Source organism: Mustela lutreola, chromosome 10 (genome assembly GCF_030435805.1).
Source record: "Mustela lutreola isolate mMusLut2 chromosome 10, mMusLut2.pri, whole genome shotgun sequence".
Taxonomy (NCBI): Eukaryota; Metazoa; Chordata; class Mammalia; order Carnivora; family Mustelidae; genus Mustela; species Mustela lutreola.
The window spans coordinates 900,151-911,514 of NC_081299.1; the positions used below are offsets into that span (position 1 = coordinate 900,151).

General features: G+C 63.9%; 1 protein-coding gene across 1 annotated transcript; it reads left to right on the forward strand.

Annotated features, from left to right (window-relative positions):
- GABRD (gamma-aminobutyric acid type A receptor subunit delta) lies at positions 1-9,885 on the forward strand. The gene is made up of 9 exons (XM_059138300.1): positions 1-235; positions 5,030-5,142; positions 5,418-5,485; positions 5,581-5,801; positions 6,867-6,949; positions 7,417-7,554; positions 8,191-8,346; positions 8,586-8,797; positions 9,131-9,885. Exons 1-9 carry the CDS (start codon positions 168-170, stop codon positions 9,428-9,430), a joined length of 1,359 nt encoding a protein of 452 aa, XP_058994283.1. The 5' UTR covers positions 1-167; the 3' UTR covers positions 9,431-9,885.
- The last annotated feature ends 1,479 nt before the right edge of the window (positions 9,886-11,364 follow it).

Here is an 11,364-nt window from a genome sequence, read left to right on the forward strand (position 1 = left end):
CGGGCTCTGGGTTCTGCGCTCCGTCCGCCCTCGCGCCCGCGCCGCGCGCCCTCCCGCTCCCGCCCAGCCTGTGCTGCTACCGCGGCCGCCGGAGAAGCAACTTCTCGAGCGCCCGCGACCGGCGGGACCTCGGCGCCGTCCCCGGTCCAGCGCCGAGCGCCGAGGCCATGGACACGCTGATCGGGCTGCTGCCCCCGCTCCTGCTGCTCTGCGCGCAGCAGCCCCGCGGCGCCAGGTAAGCAACCCGGGGTCCGCGCTGCTGCCAGGGTCGCCCTCGGTGGGGAGAACCCTCGGGCCTTCATCCCCATCCCCCGCGCCTGTCTACCTCCGCCCCCGGCTTCATCGCCCCCGTCGACTCCCGTCTTCATCCCTCCGTGTCCACCCCCATCTCCCCGCGAGGACTTTCCTCCCCCGACCCCGACTGCCCCGCGGGCTCTTCTCTCGGGACTCACCGCGCCGCTGCCCTTGGGGCGCGGGCCGCGGCCACTCCAGCTGCGGGCGCCCCCGGGTGCTGTCCGCCGTCCCGGTGCTGAACCGGCGCCGCTCGGCCGGCCGAGGGCGGGGGAGACGCTCCCAATCCTCCGGGGTGCCCGGGCTCGCCGGGGTCCTCCGCCCCAGAGGCGCTTGGCCGGCCCCTGGCTGGCTGGTGCCCTTCCAGGCGCGGGCTGAGCGCTCGGCTCCGCACGAGCTGCAGGCAGGCAGGAAGGAGCGATCCTGAGGACACGGGGGAGGAGGCTGCTCCCTTTCCCATGGGAGCAGAGCTACACAGACGAGCTTCCGCTGCAGCTAGCAGGGCTGGGGTGGAGAGATGAGGGCTGTGGGTGGTCGTCAGAAAGTTCCGGCTCAGGACACCGGAGTCTCCTTTCCGGGGCCCTTTCAAATGGAATCCGCTGAATTCCAGAGTATGCAGGTGGGAAGGAGCCCACTGCCTGGTTGGGGGTGGGGGGGCGCGCGTAGGGATGGGGGGGGGGGGACACGCAGGACAACTCAGGATTTCTAACTGTTGGAGGAGGGGAGGATGGAAAAGGTTAAGAAGGGTCCCCCTGGGCTGTGGCTTCCTCCCTTTGGCCTCAGGGACCCGTAGGGTCCCTTGGTTTGTCTCTTCTCTGGGGACTTGAAATGGGCTCCAGGTGGCCTGGCAGCCCATGCATTTATGCCGGTCACCTTCCACGCGAGTTGTGAGGGGACTTTTTGAGGATTATCTTGGTGCAAGCGCTGCAGAAAACCAGAACAAGGACAGCCCCCACTCCTCCCCTAGCATTCCAGACTTCTGGACCCTTAGAAACTGGAAAAGGTTGAACATCAGCCTGTGTTTGGGTTATAGACACTCAGGCAGCACATATCAGGGACACAGGGGGAGATATGTGGGGTGGGGGGCAGAGCCAGGAAGCTCTGGGTCTGGCCACAGTGTGGCCATCGTGCCCCAGACCACAGGCAGCGTTGACGCAACCCGTGCCCTCAGGAGGGCTTTGTTCTTTTATGGAGACCCATGGTCCTATTCCCTCTTCCCACTTCAAGGTAACAGGAAGGGCAAAGCACTGAGGTGTAGCCATGGACGTATGTCCTAAAAGCCTGGGACCAGCTATGGGCCCAGGACAGCCATGCAGCTGTGATTCCCAAATGTCCCAGCTTCTTCGGATCCCAAAGTCTTAGCCCAAGTTTGACACCAAAGCTCATTGGGTGGCAAAGACTATTCGCTTTTCCATGAGGCTCATTTATCCTACTTTTGGGGCCTGCTTGTACTTTCCTGCTGGGAAATTCTCCAGACCCTCCCCCACACCCCAAGTCCGGAAGTGCATTATATCGCCTTTCTAAAAACAGAAACATTCTGAACTTTGACCCACATCTGGCTTAGGGTTTGGGTAAGGGATGTGTCTGTCTGCCTGTCTGCCTGTCTGCCTGTCTGCGCAGTGAGGCCCCGCCGCGGGGAGAGCCTCTGGGCTTTATGGGCCTTGGGTGGCGACCTTCAGACAGTGTCCTGCTGTCAGTCCAGAGCCTCCTCTCCCAGCCTCTGTGTCCCTCCATCCGGAGGCCAGGAGGACAGCACCTCCCTTCCCTCGGGCTTGGCCTCACACCCGGCGCGGAGCGGTGTGGGATGATGGACAGGTGCTTGCTCTGGCTGCGGGACTCAGGGCAGATCCTGGGCTTCCTGGTGGGAGCAGAAGGAAAGTGCCTTGCGGCGCTGGTGGCTTGGGCCCAAGTTGTGCCTTCCCTGAGCCCCCACTGGTGCAGTGGGTGCCCGAGCTTGCTGGCTGCACACCCTGCGGCCGGCCCCGCTCTGGGCTCCCGGCGCCTCCGCGTCCCTGGAGGAGCTCTGCTGGTAGCTCCTGTGCCGGCTCATGGCGCGACTGGTGTGGGCTTCCTCCTCGCCTTGGTAACTGAGGTGTCAGAGCAGCTGGTGCTTCCGTGACAGCAAAGCTGTTGGGGACCGTGGGCTTGTGTGTGCACGGTGAAGAGGACCCCGCTGCCTCGCTCAGCTACACCCACCTTTCCTTGTCCACAGGGGCACAGACAAGTGACAGGGGTCAGTTGAGGGAGAGAGGCCTGATGGTGCCTGACAGCTAGGTGCAAGCTGCCAGTGTTTTCATGGGGCCTGCTTTATCCCGGGAGTCTGGACATCTGTCTCTGAGCTTCTCTGTCTGTCCACACAAGGGGAGCCCCTTCCCTAGGCCATCGTTGGGTCCAAGGCCATCAGATGAAACAGAACCTCTCTCCCAAGGCACTAGTCAGAGTCTCCACAAGCTCGCCCTGTGCTGAGCTCCCTGCACGTGGCCTGTGGACCCAGTCCACCCCTTTAGCTGCCCACCTGAACCATGGGAGGGAAGCAAGGCCCCCACGACCCAGGCTAGCGTGCCGGGCGTCCTTCTCGGATGGCCTTTGTCATCTCTTCACAGCTGGAAAAATGAGCAGCCCCTGTTGTAAGTGACAAGTGAGATGGGGCTGGGGGCCTTTCCCCCTCGGACTCCATGAGGGACGGCAACGGCGAAGAAGTCTGCTGGCCTCCTTCCAGTTCAAGGCGGTCTTCAGGGCCAGGGGCTGCCCCATGGTCCTGCCTTCATGCCTGCGAGTGGGCCTGGGGCCTGGCCGAGGAAAGGGGCTGCCGCCTGGGCCACCACCCCAGGCCAGGGAAGGCCGAGTCTCCTGACAGCCTCGTTCCTGGCAGGCTGGCCGCTGCAGCAAGACGGCAGCTGGGACGGTCCAAAAATAAAACCCAATTCCAGTGCCTTCCTGTGCGGTCTCAGGGCGGCCTCCGTGTGTGTGGCTGTGCGCACGTGGGTTCAGGACTTCGCTCACGTCCTTCTTACACGTCGTTACCAAATCACCTGCCCGCCCCTGCGCTGGACCAGGTCGCTGTCTGGAGGGACCGAGGTGGTTCCTGGGGGGAGGTCAGGGTTTGTGAATTTCTTTCGCTGAGGAGCTCTTGGTTCAAATTCAACCTTCTTCAAGGGGCCCATAGATGAGACAGGGGAGGGGCTGTCCCAGGCAAGCTCTAGACAAGGGACAAGGTGTTCTAGAACCCCCTTCTGAGACTACAGCGTGATTACAGAGTAACACATGAGTGCTGTTCTCAAATGCCCTCCCCTCTTCCAGCCTGACTCTGGGCAGGCCTTGTCCTCCGGCCAGGGGCAGGATGTGTGAGTTTCCTGGGGCTTCTCTAACAAGTGACCACAAACTGGAGGGGCTTAAGACCATGGACATTTATTCTTTCCCAGCTCTGGAGGCCAGAAGCCCCAGATCAAGTCTGAGGGCAGGGCTGACTCCTTCTGGAAGGTTCTGAGGGAGAACCCATTCCTGGGCTTCTTGGCAGTTTGGGGCCCTCCTGGGGTCTGTGGCAACCCTTGGCTCGGGACTGCGTTTCTCCGATCTCTGCCTCTGTTGTGACAGGACTTTCTTCCTGTGTGTCTGCCTTTTCTTCTTATAAGATGCCACTCTTTGGGGGCACCTGGGTGGCTCAGTGGGTTAAGCCGCTGCCTTCAGCTCAGGTCATGATCTCAGGGTCCTGGGATAGAGCCCCACATCGGGCTCTCTGCTCAGCAGGGAGCCTGCTTCTCACTCTCTCTCTGCCTGCCTCTCTGCCTACTTGTGATCTCTCTGTCAAATAAATAAAATCTTTAAAAAAAAAAAAAAGATGCCACTCTTTGGATTAAGGTCACCCTTATCAAGCATGATATCCTCTTAACTAATTACAGCCCAATTTCCAAATAAGGTTCCATTCTGAGGTTCTGGGTGGACATCAACTTTGGGTGGCACTGTACCCCAGGACAGCTGAGCACAAGTAGGGGCGGGCAGGTGGGGCTGCTGGGGAGCCTTTGGCAGTCTGATGTGTCCCAGCCACACGGCGCGGCTCTGCTGGGGACAACATGACCGGCACAGGCTGCCAGTGGGACTCCCTTGCAACCCTTGGCACGGCCCCAGCTGCTCTGGGATCAGGCTAAGCTTCAGCTAAGCACAGGACAACCTGGGGGTCTCTGGGGCCAGGCCTCGGCCTTCCTAGAAAGGGACAGAGAGCAGGAGGTCAGGTACAACGTCCCCATGGGCCCTTCGCCTTGCCCTGGCGAGGTACTTGCCCTGGGTCAGGTTTGGGACCTCATCCGACCCTACCAACAGCCCCCCACCAGCTTTCTGGTCACACATCTCTTCTCTCAAGTCACCTCCTGCAGAACACCTTACCCTCTGAGGCTGGAAGGAAGACCATGGGCCCTTGTCAGGCCCTTTGAGGCAATTCATTGGCCGGTGGGGACTCTGGGACTGGCCAGTCTCCTCAGGCGGGTTGTGGAGGGAGGTTGGGGACTCTGCCTGACCCAGCCCGCTCACTCAAGGCCAGGTGGGTAGGAGGCAGCTGAGCAGAGAGGCTGGTGGGGGAGGTGGAGGAATCTTGGGCACTGCTCCTCCCTGGGGCCCCCTGTTTTTGGCAGGCATTCCTGGGACTGGCCAGGTCCGGCCTGGGGCGCTTCACAGCAGTCTCCCAGGAAGGACCTAGGTCCTGTTCCTGGCTCCCAGCCCGTGACCAGCGGGCCTTTGTTTCCAGAGCGATGAATGATATTGGGGACTATGTCGGCTCTAACCTGGAGATATCCTGGCTCCCCAACCTGGATGGCCTGATGGAGGGCTACGCTCGCAACTTCCGGCCAGGCATCGGAGGTGAGGGCGGCCGGTGGGGACACGGGTAGACTCCTGCGTCCAGCAGCGCATGCGAGCCTTGCTGGCTCTGAGATGGCTCCCCTGAGGGTGCATCTGTGGTCCCCAAGGAGTGTGTCAGATTTTGACAGCTAGCCCCTCCAGGGAGACAGCCAGGAGGCTAGATCTTCTCAGCATCTCATCACAGAGCGTCGCCAGCACGGTCCTCCCTGCAAAGTCCTGTCCTGCCTGCCGGCTTTCAGTGGGTGGACAGCCTGGCTTCAGCTCCTTCCTTGCAGGGCCCCCTGTGAACGTGGCCCTCGCCATCGAGGTGGCCAGCATCGACCACATCTCGGAGGCGAACATGGTAGGTGCCGGCCACGCTCTGCCGCACCCCTGCCCGGGGCCCCCGGGGCAGGAGCCGGGCTGATGGCCAGTGGCCCTCCCTGCCTTCCCCTGCAGGAGTACACCATGACGGTGTTTCTGCACCAGAGCTGGCGCGACAGCAGGCTGGCCTACAACCACACCAACGAGACTCTGGGGCTGGACAGCCGCTTCGTGGATAAGCTGTGGCTCCCAGACACCTTCATTGTGAACGCCAAGTCCGCCTGGTTCCACGATGTGACGGTAGAGAACAAGCTCATCCGGCTGCAGCCCGACGGGGTGATCCTTTACAGCATCCGGTGAGGACCTGTCCCCAGCAAGAGGCCCCGCCAGGAGCCAGCTTGGGGCGGGGGGGGGGGGGTGGGTCCGGAGCCTCTGGTCGCCAGAACCGCTGAACCCATGGCAGCTGCAGAGGGGGCGGCGGGAAGCCCGCAGGTGCAGCTTTTTGGCCAACGCGGTGCCTTTCTGTTTTCTCTGCGGGGGTGAGATTCACATAACATAAAATTCACCATTTCTATGCGAATGATTCTGTGGCATTCAGTAGATTCGCAGTGTTGTGCAAACATCACCTCTGTCTGATTCCAGAACGTCTCATTCCCCGAAAAGGAGACCCCGGGCCCCTGAGCATTCCCTCACCACCCCCCCCCCGAACCTGCTTTCTGCCCATTCTGCACATTTCACGTCGAGTGAGTCATGCGCGACGTGTCTTCGTGTCTGCTTCCTCCTTTCAGCAGTGTTTCTGGTGTTACCCGTGTTGTGACGTCCCTTCTGTGGCTGAGTAGCATTCCGTGGCCTGGTGCCCCCTCCTGCGTTCAGGAGCCCTGGGCGGCTCCACGTGTCGGCCATCGTGGATCGGGCCGCTGTGAACATGAATGTCCACACATTTGTTTCCACACGTGCTTCTGACACGTGCCTTTTAAAAACAGCATTAGTTGCCAACTAGGAGATTTATGTAAGAGTCTAAATTCTTCTGGAGAGTCAGAACGTTCGGCGGCCCCGGCCCCTTCCCACACTGCCCGGTCGGCGGGAACGCCCAGAGGCTGTCCTTCATCGCAGGTCGGGTGCTCGGGCACCCTTGTCTTCCAAGCCCCCCACCCCGGCTTAGCCAAACAGGCATTTGGAAGGACGAACAAAGTGACAGGAGCCCAGCTGCGATTCCCGAAGGAAGAGCCAGGAGTGTCTGTCCGTGGACCGCGGCGGTCCGTGCGCCCCCCGCTGGGGCCAGCGTCTCGCCGACAGAGCCCCAGAGGCTGTTCGGCCCCCCTCGCTGGACGGGGCCCCCGGGTGGGGGTGGGGGCAGGAGAAGCAGGATGGCGGGCACCGGCCTCCCTCCCGGAGACCTCACCAGCACGTTGTCTGGGCAGAATCACGTCCACGGTGGCCTGCGACATGGACCTGGCCAAGTACCCCATGGACGAGCAGGAGTGCATGCTCCTCCTGGAGAGCTGTGAGTGCCTCCGGCCGCCGGCCGCTCCCGACTCTGCTGGGGAGGGGCCGGGCACGCGCACCGTCAGGGGCCATTGCGGATGACCTGGCTTGGGGACCGGGAAGCATCTGGGCCCCGTGGAGTCGAGGCCGAAGGGAGGGAGCCGCAAGGCCTGAGACCCTCGTCCCGGGGCAGTGCCTTGCTGGGGACAGGCGGGTGTGGAGCCCAGACGAGGCACGTGTCTGTATCACGCGATCTGCAGGACAGCCGCGGTGGGTCACCCAGAGATGGTGACCTGCCCTGTCCGCCTGCCTGGGGTGCTGGGCGCGGCCGCAGGCCTTCTCACCCCTGGCCGGGTCTTCTCGTGCTGTCCCCTGTCGCTGCTGCGCCGGGCTCCCCAGGTGCACGGGGCGCTCCTGCTGGGGGCTGCTGGGGGCTGCCGGGGGCGGGGGTGCGAGGCTCCGCTGCCCGCCGGGGCTCTCCTGCAGACGGCTACTCGTCCGAGGACGTGGTGTACTACTGGTCGGAGAACCAGGAGCGGATCCACGGGCTCAACGAGCTGCACCTGGCCCAGTTCACCATCACCAGCCACCGCTTCACCGCCGAGCTGAGGAACTTCAAATCCGGTAACACGGCTTCTCCCCACGAGCCGGCTTGCGGGTTTCTGGCCCCTCCAGCAAAGCTGACAGCTGGCCCTCGGGATCCCCGAGGAGACACTGGAAAACCACGGATGGGCACAGGCCGCACCTGGGGACTCTGGACACCACAGTGTGGACGGCCGTCAGGTTTTCTCGGCCTTGTTCCTCCGGCCTCTGCTGCTCCCTGGAGGCGGCAGCCCCTGGGGTTTGGGAGACATGAGGGGCCAGGGCGTCAGGGGCCTCCTGGGGCTGCTGTGTCTCCTGGTCCTTCCTGCCCCTTCCCAGCTCCTGCCGCCCCGTCGCTGGTGCCAGTGAGCCCAGCTGGCCCTCTCCTTTCGTCTGGCTGTGCCCCGAGGAGGGCCAGGAGAGCTGGGCTGGCCGCACGGTTGGGGTAGGAGCCTGGGCCAGTGTGGACCCGGAGCCCATCTCCTCTCCTTCCTCTGGGCGGCCCTGTAGGGAGCCGGCCTCCCTCCAGGACGAGGGCCTGGGCAGGGGAGACCCCTGACCCATCAGGCTGTGTGGGGGAGGTGGTGAAGGCCGGGGTCTGGGGCTCACAGGGGCCCCTCTGCCCGAACGCCACCGCGTGTGTGAGGCGGGTCCCAACCCGGAGTGCTTCCCCGGCAGCTGGCCAGTTCCCCCGGCTCAGCCTGCATTTCCGCCTCCGGAGGAACCGCGGCGTCTACATCATCCAGTCCTATATGCCCTCCGTGCTCCTCGTCGCCATGTCCTGGGTCTCCTTCTGGATCAGCCAGGCGGCGGTGCCGGCCAGGGTGTCTCTAGGTACGGGGCCCTGACCTTTCCTCGGAGGGAGCGGGCCGAAGGGCAGGAGCCCAGAAATAGGACCCCCGCCCTGCCAGCCGCAAGCCCGGGCCTCGTCTCCCAGCCCCATGTTCCCAGCTGTCCTGGGCCCATGGCCAGCTGGGCCAGGTCCGGTCAGAGGAGTCTGACCTGCCCTTGGGCCAGGGGTGGGGGCACAGGGAGGTGGCGGGGGCCCCAGCGCTCACCACCCTCCCCAGCAGGTATTACCACGGTGCTCACCATGACCACGCTGATGGTCAGCGCCCGCTCCTCCCTCCCGCGGGCCTCGGCCATCAAGGCCCTCGATGTGTACTTCTGGATCTGCTATGTCTTCGTGTTTGCCGCGTTGGTGGAGTATGCCTTCGCCCACTTCAATGCTGACTACCGGAAGAAGCAGAAGGCCAAGGTCAAGGTCAAAGAGCAGAAAGCAGAGGTGAGGCTGAGCCTGCTGGCTCCCTCGTGTCCAGGGTCAAGGACAGCCTCCCCGACACCCTCCCAGTGGCCCCCAGTCCCCACTCCCTCTAGCCCCAACATGAAGAGGCAGCATTGCTGGGGCCCCTTGTCCCGGGACCTGCTCAGGACCCTCTGCCCCCTGCTCTGGGGAGGTCACTTGCAGCCCCCGGCGCAAAAGAGCAGGTCCAGACTCTGGCCCATTCTGCGGCCGGACACGGGAGGACTTAGGCCCTGGCCCAGGCTGGGGTCCTGGTGTGGGGAGCCGGCCCTGGGCTCAGCCCTGTCTCCTTCCCCGCCACGCCCCGCCACGCAGCTGGACGTGAAGAACGCCATCGTGCTCCTCTCCCTGTCAGCCGCCGGTGCCACCCAGGAGCTGGCTGTGTCCCGCCGGCACTGCCGCGGGGCTGGGAACCTCATGGGCTCCTACAGGTGTGTGGAGAAGGAGACCGGGCAGGCCGAGAGGCCGGGGGCGGGCCGCTCGGGGGGCCGGGGAGGCCTCCGTGCACTTTTCAAGCCCATCGACGCCGACACCATTGACATCTATGCCCGCGTGGTGTTCCCGGCGGCTTTCGTGGCCGTCAACGTCCTCTACTGGGCGGCCTACGCCATGTGAGGCCGGAGGTGAGGCCTCGCCTGTCCTGGAGCCCGCAGCGGCTGGGGAGAGGCTCTTGGGCTGATCTGCCTGTTTCGAGGGGGCATGACAACAGGCTCCATAAAACGAGAGGAGAGCCTTGGCCTCGCTGAGGACCCCAGACTCTGTCTCCACCGGCTCCTGCAAGACCACCCCGGGGCTCTCCCACACACCCTTCCTGCGGACCCCTGGCCCGGCCCCTCCTGGACGGCAGACCCAGCCTGACCTGGGGCTGAGTCATACAGGCTCAGGGCCCTGGAGGAACTCTGCGTTCAATTCAAAAAACCATCCCGATTCTAGGCATTCGTGCTGTGGGCCTGGGACCAGGTCCTGGAAGACTGGGAATGGGCGGGGCCGCTTTCTCGGTGAGACGGTGGAGAAGGGCATCCGTGGGCCTTCGGTCCCAGCATGAAATAAAACGGAGCCTTTGGCTGCTGGCTGTGTTCTCTGTCGCTGGGGCTGAGCTGCAGCCGTGACCTCGCTGACTGGAGAGCCGTTCTCTAGCTGTGGGCTCCCTGGTCTCCGGACCGAGAGACTTGGAGCTGTGTCCTCCCCAGGCGAGCCACGTGGCCACATCCTTGGGCATTAGCGGGAGGGGCAGAGATGCAGGGACCTGGAGAGGGTTGAGGAGTCAGTCACACCTCACCTTAATCTCTTGGACCCGTGGCCAGGGCGCCACTGTGCTGTCTTCTCGGACGTGGTGATGGGTGAAGGGGGGTCACTGAGCCCCACAAACACCGCTCAGCTCCTTCTCATCTCTGCTGCCACCGTGGACGTGGGGTGACAGGGCTGCAGCTGGTGATGTGGGTTTCTGGTCGTCGGAGATCTGAGTTCGGGGGTCCAGATTTTCCGTGGCACCAACAGAGCATGTCATCACCACAGAGGCCGGCAGGGGGGCGAGCAGTGGTTGCTACAGAGCTGGGATGGCCGGCTCCCAGGGCCAACGTCAGCCGTGGGCATGCCGTGCTGTGGTCAAGGTGGCAGCCAGGCAGCTGCTCAGCTGGCCCCGTGGTGCCCCTCCTGGTGGGCCCCCCAAGCCACCTCAAGGGGAGCACGACGGTGACGAGGCGTGAATCAGGTGGTCTGCCATCGGCCTCCGACACACAGTCTGCTCAGGGGTCTGCAGCGTCTGGAGGCCTCGGGGACAGGATGCTAGCAGGTGCTTAGTCCCAAAGGGCTTCGTTGGCAGAGTGACCACTGAGTGTCCAGCACAGCCCTGCAGGTAGCGGCTTCCCCAAAGACCCAGCCACGTCAAGGACAAAGAAGGGCGTTGGCCCATCGGGACAGACCACAGCCCAGCCTGAACGCCTTCCAGCCCCCCCCCAGCTCCCCCTCCTTCTCCCCCTCCAGCTCCAGCTCCTTCTCTAGCTCCAAGGCCCCTCGACTCCTAAATGCCCCTGCTGGTACGCGGGGCTGCTACTTGTCCGCCGCCGTCAAGAGCTGGGCTGCAGAGCTTGGCAGAGTCGTCCCAGGGGGTGGGGCTGGCCAAGGAGCAAGACCTCCAGGACCCAGTGTGACCAGAAGCTGCACATGGAGTGGGCCTGGGGGCAGACGGAGAGCAGGCGGCTGCGCAGCCGCCGAGCTGGAACCTGGGTCCCCAGAGCTGGGGATCCGGGCCGCCTCAGGACAGCAGGGGGTGGGGGGGCAGCCAAGCCTGGCCGGCTCCGTAAACAGGGACACCCAAGGGAAGGGGCCCCTTTCTCCCTTGTCCCCTCAGCACCTGGTCTGCGTGATGCCGTGCAGGTCCTGCCCCCTCCTCCTTGGCGCCTGGAGAACTGCCTGGGGTGGGGTGTTCCAGCCCCAGAAGGGCACGGACGCTACCGGGGTGGGGGTGTGGCTCAGGACTGCCCACCCTCCCCAGTGCAGGAGGCAGCCGGGGTCCTGTCCCAGGTCCTGCGTTGGTTCCACCGAGGAAG

What these genes read in the sequence shown, in the direction of transcription:
- GABRD (XM_059138300.1), top strand. Translation starts at nt 168, where the DNA reads ATGGACACGCTGATCGGGCTGCTGCCCCCGCTCCTGCTGCTCTGCGCG. An exon ending in GTGATCCTTTACAGCATCCG is followed by an intron (nt 5,802 to 6,866) that starts GTGAGGACCTGT and finishes TTGTCTGGGCAG; the next exon opens with AATCACGTCCACGGTGGCCT. An exon ending in GCTGAGGAACTTCAAATCCG is followed by an intron (nt 7,555 to 8,190) that starts GTAACACGGCTT and finishes CTTCCCCGGCAG; the next exon opens with CTGGCCAGTTCCCCCGGCTC.